At 45.9% G+C, this 13,020-nt stretch overlaps 1 protein-coding gene across 8 annotated transcripts in view; it reads left to right on the top strand.

Moving 5' to 3' along the window:
- Positions 1-13,020, top strand: part of ZNF395 (zinc finger protein 395) — a 40,728-nt gene that overhangs the window by 18,784 nt on the left and 8,924 nt on the right. For 7 of the 8 annotated variants that reach the window (XM_053658382.1, XM_053658376.1, XM_053658381.1 and 4 more), the window contains 3 exons: positions 5,412-5,658; positions 7,032-7,264; positions 10,410-10,519. In XM_053658382.1, the coding sequence (XP_053514357.1) occupies positions 5,425-5,658; positions 7,032-7,264; positions 10,410-10,519 (577 nt within the window). In that variant the 5' untranslated portion in view covers positions 5,412-5,424. Of the gene's footprint in view, positions 1-4,298; positions 4,346-5,411; positions 5,659-7,031; positions 7,265-10,409; positions 10,520-13,020 lie in introns of all 8 variants that reach the window. The other variant, XM_053658380.1, reaches the window with a different exon arrangement.

Consider the following 13,020-nt stretch of genomic DNA (forward strand, 5'->3'; position numbering starts at 1 on the left):
CTTATGCAGTATTCTCAACCCGTTCTCAAGACAACGCTACTGTCTTAGAACTGAGTTTGAACACTGAAACTCTACCTTTTCTTTTGACACTTGTCTTCATTTTAGGGCAAGCAGCAGGTATTAGAACACATTATTTTTTTGAATCTGGGACTCTCTCCACTCGTGGGAATATCGTCTTCTTAAAATCATAAATCTGATGAGATTAGCAAGATATAGCCCGGACCCTCAAAAGGCTTGCAGTCTAAGGAAGATGTGGGCCCATTGGTTCTAGTAGAAATAGTCGCAGTTTCCTAAGCCCTAACCACGCACCAGGCACTGTGCTCACAACCGCCTTCCGTAAGCCGGAGCGGTGCACACATGCACGAGGGAGACAGGAGCAAAGGGCAGTGGCAGTGGTGGCTTTGAAGCAAATGGGGAGCTGGGTGTGAAGGAAGGGGAAGTGTGCGATTCCCGGCTAGAACGGTGAAAAACCCGCTTTCCTCCCTGCTGGCAGGGCACACAGAGTGGTTGTCCCTTAGCCCCGATTGAATGACCGTTGTGCACTCAGACCAACAGAAGTCGGCGTTGATCGGGTCATTCATTGTCTGCTGGAGAAAGTTCAGTGCAACCGAATCAGGTGACCTATTTCTAAGGCCCATCTGCTGGAGTATGAAAATAGCACTGCTGTCTCGGGCCCTTATTTTTTTCCTTCCATTATTCTGTTACGTCTATGACAGTAATGGGAAGGCTGGAGACTCACTTACAGGGGATGATGTGAACAAGGTTCCAGCCCCCAAGTGGGGGGTGGGCAACCTTTCAGGTTCCTGTCACTCCTGATAGTCTATAATTTGAATTTTACGAGTAGTTATACTCTCATGCATGGATGCAGTATAATGCAGATTTTTTCAGACCTTCAGAAAAAGACAATGATTTACATGTTTTGAAATCCAAATGGTCATTCTCTGGAAAACTGATTTAGAAATGTTAGTACTGAATGAATGACGAATGTGTTCAGTGCGATGTATCTTAAGATGGTATTGTGAAACTCTAAAATGCGCACCACACATTTTAAAAATGGTATAATAGGGCCTGATAAAGAACTTGAGAGAGAGAAAAGTTTTAGCTCGGGCCCTTGGCTGCTCTTGGAGGGATTTCTACCCAAAGCCAGGCTGGGCAGAGACTCTTCTGGAAGAAAAGGTCAGTGTGTGCTCAGTGAAGTGAGTTTTTTTTTTCTTTTTTCTACATTTTCTGAATAAGGCAGTCCAGGGAGTGAGGGGGTGGGGTGGGGTGGGGATGGGACAACTCTGAGAACCACCAGGCAGCATTAGGGTGGGGAGGTCCGGGTGCGACACCTTGCTTCTGCCGGGTTCCAATGCTGACCTGCACTGTGAGAGGACCGTAGGCATATCTGCACATAACTGTAAGTGTGCTGCACTTGGCCTCTCTCACAGAGCCAGTCCCTGGCTGAAGTGTTGCTGGAAAGTGGTTGTGAGTCCCATTCTCTGCTGAGCTGTATTGTAAGGAAGAGTTGTGGTTTGCTACATTTTAAACCTTTGCATGAGCATAGAATATCACACCAACAAAAAAATTAAGTTAAAATTTCATAGACTTAAAAGAAAAAATAATGAACAACTTTCTAATAAAAGATTAAGGATGATATGCAAAATATTAGGCAAAGAACTAAAAAGTCAAGCCGGAGTCTGCACAGTGGTTCCCCATGGAGATCAGGAAGCGGAAGGCTGAGGTTGAGTAGAACACCTGGAATAGTTGGCAGAGGGTTGCTGTCCCTCATCTTGATCCATAAATTGTTCATCAGAGAGTTTGTAGTGGGCACTCAAGATTAAGCAAATGGTAGTCAGTGAGTCCAAACTTAACTCTCCTTAACAAAAACAAAACAAAACAAAACAAACAAAGCCCACCCAAACTATTAGCTGTGTAATGAATCATTCTGACTTAGGACCTGTGTTCTACGAGTGCCACTAGGTGATGTCATGGCTCGTGGCAGTGTTCCTGGATGGTAGGAGAGAACATTGTGTGTGAGCACGTGTGTGCACACATACGTGTGCTGGGACATGTGGTTGTCCGGCAACAGTCACATGTCAAGTAGCAATTTATAGCTCAGAACCACAGAGAGGGTTTGTTTTCCCCTTCTGTCTGTTCCAATTATTTAACTGATGGCAGATGTCCTCATTAAGGGCTATTAGCACATCAGAATATGTTTGCTGAGCCTGGAAAGGGGCTAACCCGTTTTGGACGTTGACCAAAATGCATATTCTGGGGTAGCTACCCCTTCTACTGGTGACAGTGGAAAGGGCGCGAGGCACAAGAGGGCTCAGGATACCTTTAAAACTATACATCAGCGGGAAGTCCTTTGTAGCGAGTTTGTTTCAATTAAGGAATTCCGTAAGTCAAAAATGTAACAAGTCAAAAATGTAACATCATAAAGCAGGATTTGGCTGCATGTGGAAACGTTACTATTGTTACCCTGAAATGGGTGTTTCTTGCTTTCTCTTGGCTGTATCAGAACTGTATGGCAAATTAGGGGGTGGCTGGTTTATAGAGACCTTTGATCACTCCCAAGAAAAAAAACCAAGAGGGGAGTGAATAGAAGTTAGAGATCAGGGAAGAGAGGTTTGAAGGAGCCTCCAGTTAGATTGATAGAAGCATGCTAGTGGGACTCCCAGGTGTGAAGTAACAGGTGAGCTTGAGAAGTCACTCTAAAGTCCAGAGTTATATTAACCTGGCTCCTCCACCCCACTGCAGGGCTTGCCTTGGCAGGTGCTCTAATCCACTTCTGAGTCCCTGGACTATGTTATCTGTAGAGCCTGTCCGTGATATGGTGATGAGTGTGCTGATAAATGCGAGAGAGGCACTGAATCCGACCGGACCATGCTGCCCAGCCTCCATTTAGTCTACATTTGTATTTTTCACTTCCATTCTCCCAGTAGCTAGTTTAAGCTTGGCTAAAATCTTTTAACTTTTGAGACTGATTGCATTATCTCTTTGATCCCTCCCTGAGGGCAAGGTGTGCATAAAAAAAGTCTTCCCAAACCTCTGAATGATTAACAGCCATTTGAACTGTTGAGCAAGGTTAGACTAAAGCATTGACCTCTATTTGTAGGAGTCTAAGATGCCAGTGGAGAAGAGACCTTCAGGGAAGGAAATAGTACAAGGAAATAAGGAGAGACTTGCAGGATTAGAGCTGTTGTTTTTCTATCAGGGTTTACCGACAAAGGGGAAAAAATGTCATGCAAATAAGCAACTTTAAATGGAGTGTTTTATTTTGAGAGAGAGCTCCCTTACCTCCTGGCCTAATGGCAGGATCACCACCTCTGACCCCAGGTGGACAGGAGGTCAACCCGCAGGGCTGCCCAGTCCTTGTGGTGTAGCCTCAGCAACCTAAGCTCTCTGGCTCGGTTTCCTCATCAGAAACGAGACCATATGTTTTCTCAGATTGTTCCGAGGATTAAATTAGATACAGTTTGTGAAAGCTAGTGCCTAGTAGGCACTTAACAAAGACAGTTTCCCTTCCTTCTTTCTCTTCTGCTTTTAAAAATTAAGCTTTGGGTGCACTCTACATGGATCGAATAAAAAGCATGTTTCAGGGTGGAATTTGGAGAAAGGCCAGAGAAGAGAGCAAACACACGTGGGAGCAAACCGGAAGTGGTCAGGTTCACCAACTCTGCGAGTCTAGCAGGCTTTGGAAGGTACAGGTTCACAAACCAAATAAAAGTATTTTTTTTAAATTAAAGGAGGAAAAAAGGCTCATAAAAACATCGTCAGAGTCTGTTAGCAGAATATTTCAGGCCCTGTCTGGAGACAGGAAGCCCTGGAATTTTGGAAATACTGTTTTTTCTTCATTTTCAGAGGTAGAAACCTCAAACTTCCTGCTTGTGGAGAGTGGGGGTGGCCACCATTTTTTTGGTTTTTGTTTTTTGGTCAAGAAAGGGGTGGTTTCTTTCTCTGGATGGATGCTGCCACCTGATGCCTCTAAGTGGCACTGCATCCTCACCTCTAGCTCTTGGTTGTTCAGCGGGGAATAAACTGAGAGGGAAAAAAATGAGAGCCAGGGGGTCTTGTTTCTGGTTTGCGGCTGCAAGGATGAAGGGAGGTGAGTTGGTTTTAAAAACAGAGTTAGCTTGGATGTACATTTTTTTATAGTGGTCAAGAGTTTACTTTTTATATTTTTCTTTTATTGTTATAACAAAGCTTTTCAAAATAGGTAAGAAGTCACCAGGCACCAGAACAGGAGCTCCGTAGGGTGCTACAACTCCCACCTTTTTCTTACCGGTTTTTTTTTTTTTTTTTTTGGCTTCTAGGGAATTCCCGGTGCTGCTGCCACACTCTCTGCTTCCAGCCCTTGAAGGTCTGAGTAAAAGACTTGTAAAAACCCTTTTTTCTGTCACACTTCTACAGGTTGTGAAGAACTTTTAAGAAATATTCTCATGCGCTCTCCCAGGATATTGGCGAAGGGGAGCACCAGGGTTATGCTTTAGTTTGTAAAACTTTTATAAGAATTTATAAAGTTTATTGGGCCAAACTGACCACAGTTGCTGGGGAGCAGAATCTAAAATGTTCCCAGCTTTGTGATTTATAGGTGAGGAAAGAGGCTCTGAGCAGGGACCCACCACGTGGCCTGAGGGCCAACACACCACAGAGCCCAGGTGTGTAGTGGCCGTGCCATCCGGGTGTGTGCCAGTGCACTCTGATGCTCGTATGACAAAGTCACCTTTGTCTGCACCTAGCAGACACCTAGCGGCGCATGTCTCAGAACGTGTCCTCATTGTTAACGGTGCACAACTGGATGGTGCATCAGCACCCAACTGGTTTTGTGTGTGTGTGCGCGGAGGTGTCACCCCGAGAATGCCACCTACAGGCAGAGCAGTTCAAACAGCACGATGCTGGGTACAGCCTGTAGGTGTTACACAGTGATAAAGGGCTTGTGAAATCAGCAATGATGCATCTGCCTGAGAAAATACTGAGTGGCTTCTAAAAGGGTTTGTATAGAATAGCATTTAATGATCTAGTAAAACCTACACAAGGAACAAAGTGAAAATTCAGTTTCTCAAACTACGATCCCACTTTCGTAGAAATAAGAGTATGTAAATACACGTAGAGAGGAAAGCACCAAGTGATGTATAAGAAAAGTGGGCATCTCTGGGAGGCAGCGTCTGGGATGATTTGTTTTTCTTTGTGCTAGTTGGTATTTTCTAAATGCCCTACAAAGGATGGGTGGTACTTCTGTAAGAAGAAAAAAATGGTAAAAGTCACTGTAACGACTTCATCCATTCTGATGGACACCCACAGCTGCTCCTGCTGTGTGTCGGACACTGTGCTAAAAGCTTCCTGATTCCTCCAGATCAAGGGTTCTGCTCCCCTTTGCCTCCCCAGGAACATGGCTAAAGGATTCTGTGTCCCCCTTCTCTCCCCAGGAACGTTAGCAGCATGGCCAGTGTGCTGTCCCGGCGCCTCGGTAAACGGTCCCTGCTGGGAGCCCGCGTGTTGGGACCCCCTGGGGTGGCCCCACCTTCGGAGCCTCAGGCGGAGCTGCTGGAGGCAGCGGTGCCCCAGCCCTTCTGCGCCTCCAAGGACACTTCCTGCCAGGAGCAACCCAAGGAAGTCCTCAAGGCTCCTGCTGCCTCAGGGCTCCAGCAGGTGGCCTTTCAACCTGGGCAAAAGGTAGGCTGATCCCTGAATGGACAGGTGCCCCATCTTCCCAGGCTGGGGACCAGCAGACTAGTTAGTGGTGCCCCCAGCGACAGGCTGGAAACACCCTGTGCATCATGAGTTTGGATGTGTCCAAACAGACTTTCAGCTTCAGTACTGGGGGCCCTCGGGCAGCAGGCTTCCTGAGAGAGTGAGCAGCAGCGGCCCAGGGCTTCTCCATAGCAGGACTGTCTGGGGGGAAAGCCCCAAGACCTGACACCCCCCACTCTGAGCGCATACCTACTTAAAACCTCAATTTCAGGCGTGGCCAGAGCTCAGTTTTTCCTAGATCTGCCTCAGTGAGTAACTTTAAAAAACAAAGGGAAGAATCTCAGGCTTATGAGAGACACATAAGGTTGTGTCTTTGAATTACCTTTAGGAGTTTTCAAGCGAGGAAGGTGTTTCTTTAGACAGAATGCCATTTGGACTTTCTCTTCCAGCATTTTCTTCCCTTGTGGCGGGGCCCAGCTAGGACCTACACCTGGTATCATCGCGCCTGATCCAGGCGCATGGCCTTCTCTTTCATTGCCTTCTCCATAAATAGATTCTGCCTTCTGTCTCCCTGCTGAGGCTTCTGTTTTCCACACCTCGCTTCCCCAACTGCTAAGCAGCCCTCGAGAGAGGTCAGCCTGCCTGTCCATGTGTCCGTCCCTAGGTAGACTCAGAAGTCTCTGAAGGGCGAGGTGCAGGGTGGGAAATTCAGGGCAGTAGGTGGAACCAGCAGATACACAGGGCTTCAGAGGCAAGGCAGGGCAAGAAATCAGGAGGATGGACAGAGTCCAAGTTTATTTTATCGGGGAATTTAATCCATTTACACTTAAAGTAATTATTGATAGGTAAGAACTTGCTATCGCTATTTTGTTAATTATTTGCTGACTGTTTTGTAGTTCCTTTGTTCCTCTCTTGTTCTCTTCCTTTGTGATTTGTTGATTTTTTCTTGTAGTCATGCTTTGATTCCTTTTTCTTTCTCTCTTTATCGTTTGCGTATCAACTTGAGGTTTTTTCTTTGTGGTTACTGTGAGGCTTACAGAAAACATCTTATAGTTGTAACAGTCTATTTTAAGATGGTAACAACTTAGCTTTAATTGCATACAGACTCCAAGTTCAGAAAAAAAAAATCTCAGAAACTGACATGTTTGCTTTCTCCATCTGGAGAGTTTCTAAGGATCTGTTTTGGGAAGAGCCTCTCCACTGGTGCTCAGGTATCTGTGAGCATGTGCTCGAATTACAGATGAGTCAGAGAATGCAGTTTGTGTCAGGTGGATCCTGGCTCCCAAAACTTGGGGTATATGGGGCAAGAACTCTGAAGCGCTGACCTCTGGTTCCTGTTTTCCTCCCCCACCTAGGTGTACGTGTGGTACGGGGGTCAGGAATGCACAGGACTGGTGGAGCAGCATAGCTGGGCAGAGGATAAGGTGACTGTCTGGCTGTTGGACCAGAAGTTACAAATCTGCTGCAAAGCGGAGGAGGTGTGGCTGGCCGAGCTGCAGGGCGCCCTTCCCCAGGTGCCCCTTCCGGAGCAGGGAGCCCAGATGCAAGCCTACAGGCCTGTCTCCAGGAACATTGACGTCCCAAAGAGGTTTGTGTGGGGGAACCCGGGCTCTGAAAACCATGCGGGTGGTGAAGTCTGGGGTTGGGGCATGTTTGGTGATGAGGCAGGAGTGCGGGGGTCCAAGGGGTCTGGTTGTCAAGATGCCGGTCGGATGGGACACAAGGAGGGGAAGGCACCCTTCAGCACAACCTGGAGCGCTGTCTGTTCTTCCTCGCAACACTCTCTGATGGGTGCTGTATTTTTGGTTTGGCTAAGGGCAGTTTTTCCTCTCTTTTGTGCTTGAATTAAAATTAGTTCTTAGTTTTTCCATGATGAGAGTCAGAAAAAAAAATGTGGCTTAGATCGGGAATCAGCAAATTTGCTCTGAATGGGCAGGGATATAGGTAGTGCAGGCTCTGGGGTGGGGGGGGGGGCTGAGCAGTCTCCATCACGGGGACAGGAGGCAGCCACGGGCAGTGGGAAGCAAATGGCAATGAGTGCATGCCCGGAAAACTCTACTTATGGACATAATCAGCATGTGTCACACATGCCAAGAAATAATATTCTTCTTTTGACTTTTTTTTTTTTTAAGATTTTATTTATTTATCCTTAGAGGGGAAGGGAAGGAGAGAAGGAGAGAAACATCAATGTGTGGTTGCCTTTTGTGCATCCCCTGCTGGGAACTGGCCTGCAGGAAACCTGCCTGCAACCCTGGCATGTGCCCTGACTGGGAATTGAACCGTGATTGTCTGGTTCGCAGGCCCGTTCTTTTGACTTTTAAAGCCACTGAAAGCTTATGAAAAAACTCTTAGCTGAGGAGCTGTAGAAAAGCAGACAGACCATGTTCACCTCCCAGTCCCCAGATTGCTGACCCCTGGCTTTGATATCAAAACCACTGATTTTTTTTTTAATTTTATATTTCAGTTACAGTTTACATTCAATATTATTTTGTATTAGTTTCAGGTGTACCGCATAGTTCAAAACCATTCATGTTGAATGAAGAATGTATATTGTTTTAGAATTTTATGATACGATTTTCCCGAGGGAGAATATATATATATATATATATATATATATATATATATATATATATATATATATATATATAAAGTAATTATATAAGTTAAAGTAATTATTGATAGGTAAGAACTTGCTATCGCTATTTTGTTAATTATTTGCTGACTGTTTTGTAGTTCCTTTGTTCCTCTCTTGTTCTCTTCCTTTGTGATTTGTTGATTTTTTCTTGTAGTCATGCTTTGATTCCTTTTTCTTTCTCTCTTTATCGTTTGCGTATCAACTTGAGGTTTTTTCTTTGTGGTTACTGTGAGGCTTACAGAAAACATCTTATAGTTGTAACAGTCTATTTTAAGCCATATATATATATATATATATATATATATGTTTATCTTCTATTTCTATATTACATACTCTATATTATGTATACTCATTGACCTTTCAAGATTTAAAAAAAAAATCTGTCCATGGAGAGTGTCTCATATCCAGGATGAGCAAGCAGTCAAGCCACATTCCATGTTGTCCCCCTGCTCTGTGTTTGTCTGGGGGCCGCTGTCCTCGACAGGCCGCTGTCCTTGACGGTGTGCTCACTGTATTGAGACCAGACCAGAGCAACAATGTTTGTGATTGTGATCTCAGTGGGATGTTGGCAAAGAACTTGTTTTTTTTATTTCATGGAAATGAAAATACAAAGATCATATAAAAAGAGGGATGCTAATATATTTCATAGATTACTCTCTTGAAGTTTAGCTACTTCAAACCCAGTCACGTGTTTTGGTGATCTGCAGTGTAAAGAATAGATTAATACAGTCCTTTGAAATAGACGAGCTACCTAACAATTTGTTTCAGATAAACTTTTCATACTTTAGCATTAATTTATAGACAGCTTTGTGTTTACTTCCACATAACGTAACTTTATATGGATTTAAAAAAAATTACCTGTAAAATTTTATAGACCTCTGCTCTGTAAAGCACTGAGAGTTATTTTAGTATTTCTGGTTGACTCACTCATTGGTTTATGTACTAGGTTCTGTTGGATAACACAATACCTCATCATTTTTCTTGGGGATGGGAAAGAGATTGGTTAGTGTAATTGTCCCCCCCCCCCCTTTTTTTTTTTTTTTAGATTTTATTTATTTATTTATTTATTTTTAGAGGGAAGGGAAGGGAGGGAGAAAGAGAGGGAGAGAAACATCCATGTGTGGTTGCCTCTCACGCATCCTTCACTGGGGACCCGGCCCACAACCCAGGCATGTGCCCTGACTGGGAATCAAACTGGTGACCTTTTGGTTTGCAAGCCTGTGCTCAATCCACTGAGCTACACCAGCCAGGGCTTGTTCCGTCTTTTTTTTTTTTTTTTTAAGATTTTATTCATCCATCTTTAGAGGGGAAGGGAAGGAGAGAGGGTGAGAAACAATATATGATTGCCTCTTGTGTGTCCCCTGCTGGAAACTGGCCTGCAACCTAGGCGTGTGCCCTGACTGGGATTTGAACCTCGATACTCTGATTCGCAGGCCTGCGCTCAATCCGCTGAGCCACACCAGCCAGGGCTTTGTTCCCTCTTTTTAAAAAAATCATTGGTATTAGAGAGAGAGAGGGAGGGAGGGAGAGAGAGAAACATCAATTTGTCGTTCCACTCATTTATATGTTCATTGGTTGTTTCTTGCGTGCGTCCTGACGAGGGATTAATCCTGCAAGCTTGGCTATTGGGACAGTGCTCTAACAGCTGAGTTCCTGGCTGGGGCTCGTTGCTCCCTCTTAAATTTAAGTATAAGACAGGGAGAGGAAGGTGACTTTAGTGCTTTTGAATTCCAGCGGGCATCTCTTGTCCATGCATTTTTTTTCCATTGCTTTGACGCTTCTTTCTTTCCCTCCAAGTACAATTCTTTGTCTTAAGCTGCAGAGTTAGTTAGGAACTAGATTTAGGGGAGAGAGTGTCATTGCCTCTGGTGTCAGCAGTGGGATAGGGACCACCCTGTTATGCCAGAGTTGGTTGATATTATAATTTGGAATTAGTGTATTTCATGAAGAATGAGGAGAGAGACCTTCATGCTTCATTTAATGTGCACACTGGCTGATTGGAATGCGGACGTGGGAAGGACAGTCCAGAAGTAGATAACACGATCACGTGACCAGCAGTCTCAGGAAATAACCTTGGCATCCACCTGCTTGAATTCAGGAAGTCCGACGCGGTGGAAATGGACGAGATGATGGCGGCCATGGTGCTGACGTCCCTGTCCTGCAGCCCAGTGGTGCAGAGTCCTCCTGGGGCCGAGGCCAACTTCTCTGGTAAGGAAGGGGCTCCATGTGGGTTCCGGGTGTGGCGGAGGCTCACAACTGACTTCTCTGCTTTGAGCAGCAAATTGCCCACGTCCTGGCCTGGCAGTAGGACTGTGGAGTCCCTTCCCACTTGCATCCCAGCCTGGCCGAGTGACATTGAGTTAGATGCCTCCATTCTGTTTCCTCAGTTTCCTCCTCTGGGGAGAAGTCTCCGGGTGCGTTGTGAAGATGATTGAGCACGGGCTGAGCCACACTGGCCACTGGAGTAAGTTCTTCTGTGGGAGTAAGTGAGTTAGGCACTTCGGTGGGAGCCTGAACACGGCCAATAGAGGAGTATTTAGTTCACAAAGGTTGAAACGTACTAAATGGTCCCCTAGTGGCCTCAGAGATTCATGCCCCTGTTCCAGGTGCCTAATTCTGCCTCGTAAATGAGCACGGGCCTCCAGGTCAGGGACCTGGGATGAGCAAGCTAAAATCTAAAATGAATCTTATTGCAAAATAACAAAAAATAAAGTAAGTCTAATCACTTAATACAAGCTGGTAGTATGACTTCACAGCAAATTTATGAATTAAAGGAAAATTCTTCTAGTGCGACCCCCAAACTACATTACCGGTAACACGGGAGGAAGAAGGGTTGCTGGATATTAGTAGCGTGACAAGACTGGCGGTGCACCTGCAGGGCTTGTCGCCGAAATTCACTGCAGGGCTGGCCCTACTTACTCCCAGGGAATAACTTTTTCATTGGTGAGCTTGGACTGACTTGCAGGCTTGCAAGAGAATGCGGAGTCAGAGGACAGTGGCCGTTACAAGCGTCCTTCCTAAGTAATCTTTCTAGCTAGAAAGTAAGTTTAGAAAAGTGATGAAGCAAATTTACTGGCTGTGCCCAAAGTCCGTCTGCAGTGACAAGTCTGCTAGGGTTAGTCATTGTGTCTGATCGCACCCTGAGGGGAAGTGGGGGCCGCATGCCTGTTCTGTTAGCACTTGGGAGCTACACAAACAAAGTGGCAGGTAAGGAGGCGATTTACCATTCTCAGGAAATCCTCCGTGTTCAGGAGATTTAGGAGGTTGGTCAACAGGGGAGTATCCAGAAAAGTGTCAGGAAGGGAAAGAAAATCATTAACTCCAGTTCCCGTCGGGGGGGGAGGTGTGTGTGTGTGTGTGTGTGTGTGTGTGTAGAATGCACATGTACATGTTCACAACCACCCCACACACGTCAGCACCAGTGTATGTACATCTAACTGATAATATGCCGTGATCCTCATACCTGAAGTTACTTTTAGACAAAAAAAATTTTTGGCAGTTTATTAAAGGTGTTTTTCCAGTAATTTCTGGTCTTTATGGTTGAAATCGGTGGGAAGACAAGGCTTCCTTGGCAGGTAATGATGCTGAAGTAAGTATTCTGCCAGGTGAGGCCTCAACAGCAACCAAAACCGTGCCCTGTTTGTGGATACTGCCCGCACCGAAGCCGTTGTTCCCCTGGGTGTCTGCAGTGCTTGGGCAGCTCTGCCCGTGCGCGTGTGTGGGGAGCAGAGGGAAAATGTCTCTTAGAGGTTCGCCGTGAGCCGTGGTGGCCGCGTGTTTGCAGAGGAACCATGTGTCCTCATGGTAGAGAATATCTATTACTCTGGAAAGTTGTACAATCTAAGGTACAGTAATTTGTGTTCATCTTATAACTTACAGGTTCATTTATGATACTAACTTTCTGCTTTTAAAATAATTTTTTTTCCGTGCCAGTCTGCCAGTGCCCGTGGCTGAGCCTTTTGAACAGTTGCCTCCCTCTGGGAGGTCGTGGGGTGTAGGGTCCCCTGTGTGGGACCTGCCCTGTTTCTCTGGAGCCCCGATCACGGGCGACGGAGCGTTCCGCTTCCTTGCCCTTCCCTCCCTGCGTGGATGTGTGTGGCCGCTTGACCTGTCGGGCTGTTGGTGGCTCCTCAGTTCTTCCCTGAATGGCCGCCCTATTTTGTAAGCCTCCTGTGTGGGTGTGCGGAACTCCGGGTTCCCAGGAAGTCATAGCTTTGAGACTTGACGGTGATTCTTAGGGAGGGGAGACTTCATCCTTCCCAGTCTGTTTGGGTGGGCTTCTCCTAGCCGTGTGATTTAATCAGAGAGCACCTGCATCGACAACGTGGAATGCTGGGAGCCTATCCGAGGCGGCCAGGTCAGCCGAGAAGCAGTTGGGATACAGAGCAGGGTGAGAGAAAATCGGTGTGATTTGTGTCCTGGCCACGAAGGAGGTGTTAGTCGACCTCAGGATCCAGGTCACTAAGGAGGCTGCACAGTTACCGCCGTGCTGGGAGCGGGGGACATGGCCACCAAACCTGCACACGGCATGCTGTTTCCCCCATTTTTTGCTATTTTCATAAATAAGAATTTCAGATTTTCCATACTATAAATGAATTGGGATTTATGGCCTAGGCATGGGTGGGGCCTAAAGCAGCCTGAAATTTATTTATTTATTTTTATTGATTGATTGATTAGAGAGAGAGACACACTGATTTGCTGTTCCACTT

The sequence above is a fragment of the Artibeus jamaicensis genome, unplaced genomic scaffold (assembly GCF_021234435.1).
Source record: "Artibeus jamaicensis isolate MK-2021 breed Jamaican fruit bat unplaced genomic scaffold, CSHL_Jam_final scaffold_537, whole genome shotgun sequence".
Lineage (NCBI taxonomy): Eukaryota > Metazoa > Chordata > Mammalia > Chiroptera > Phyllostomidae > Artibeus > Artibeus jamaicensis.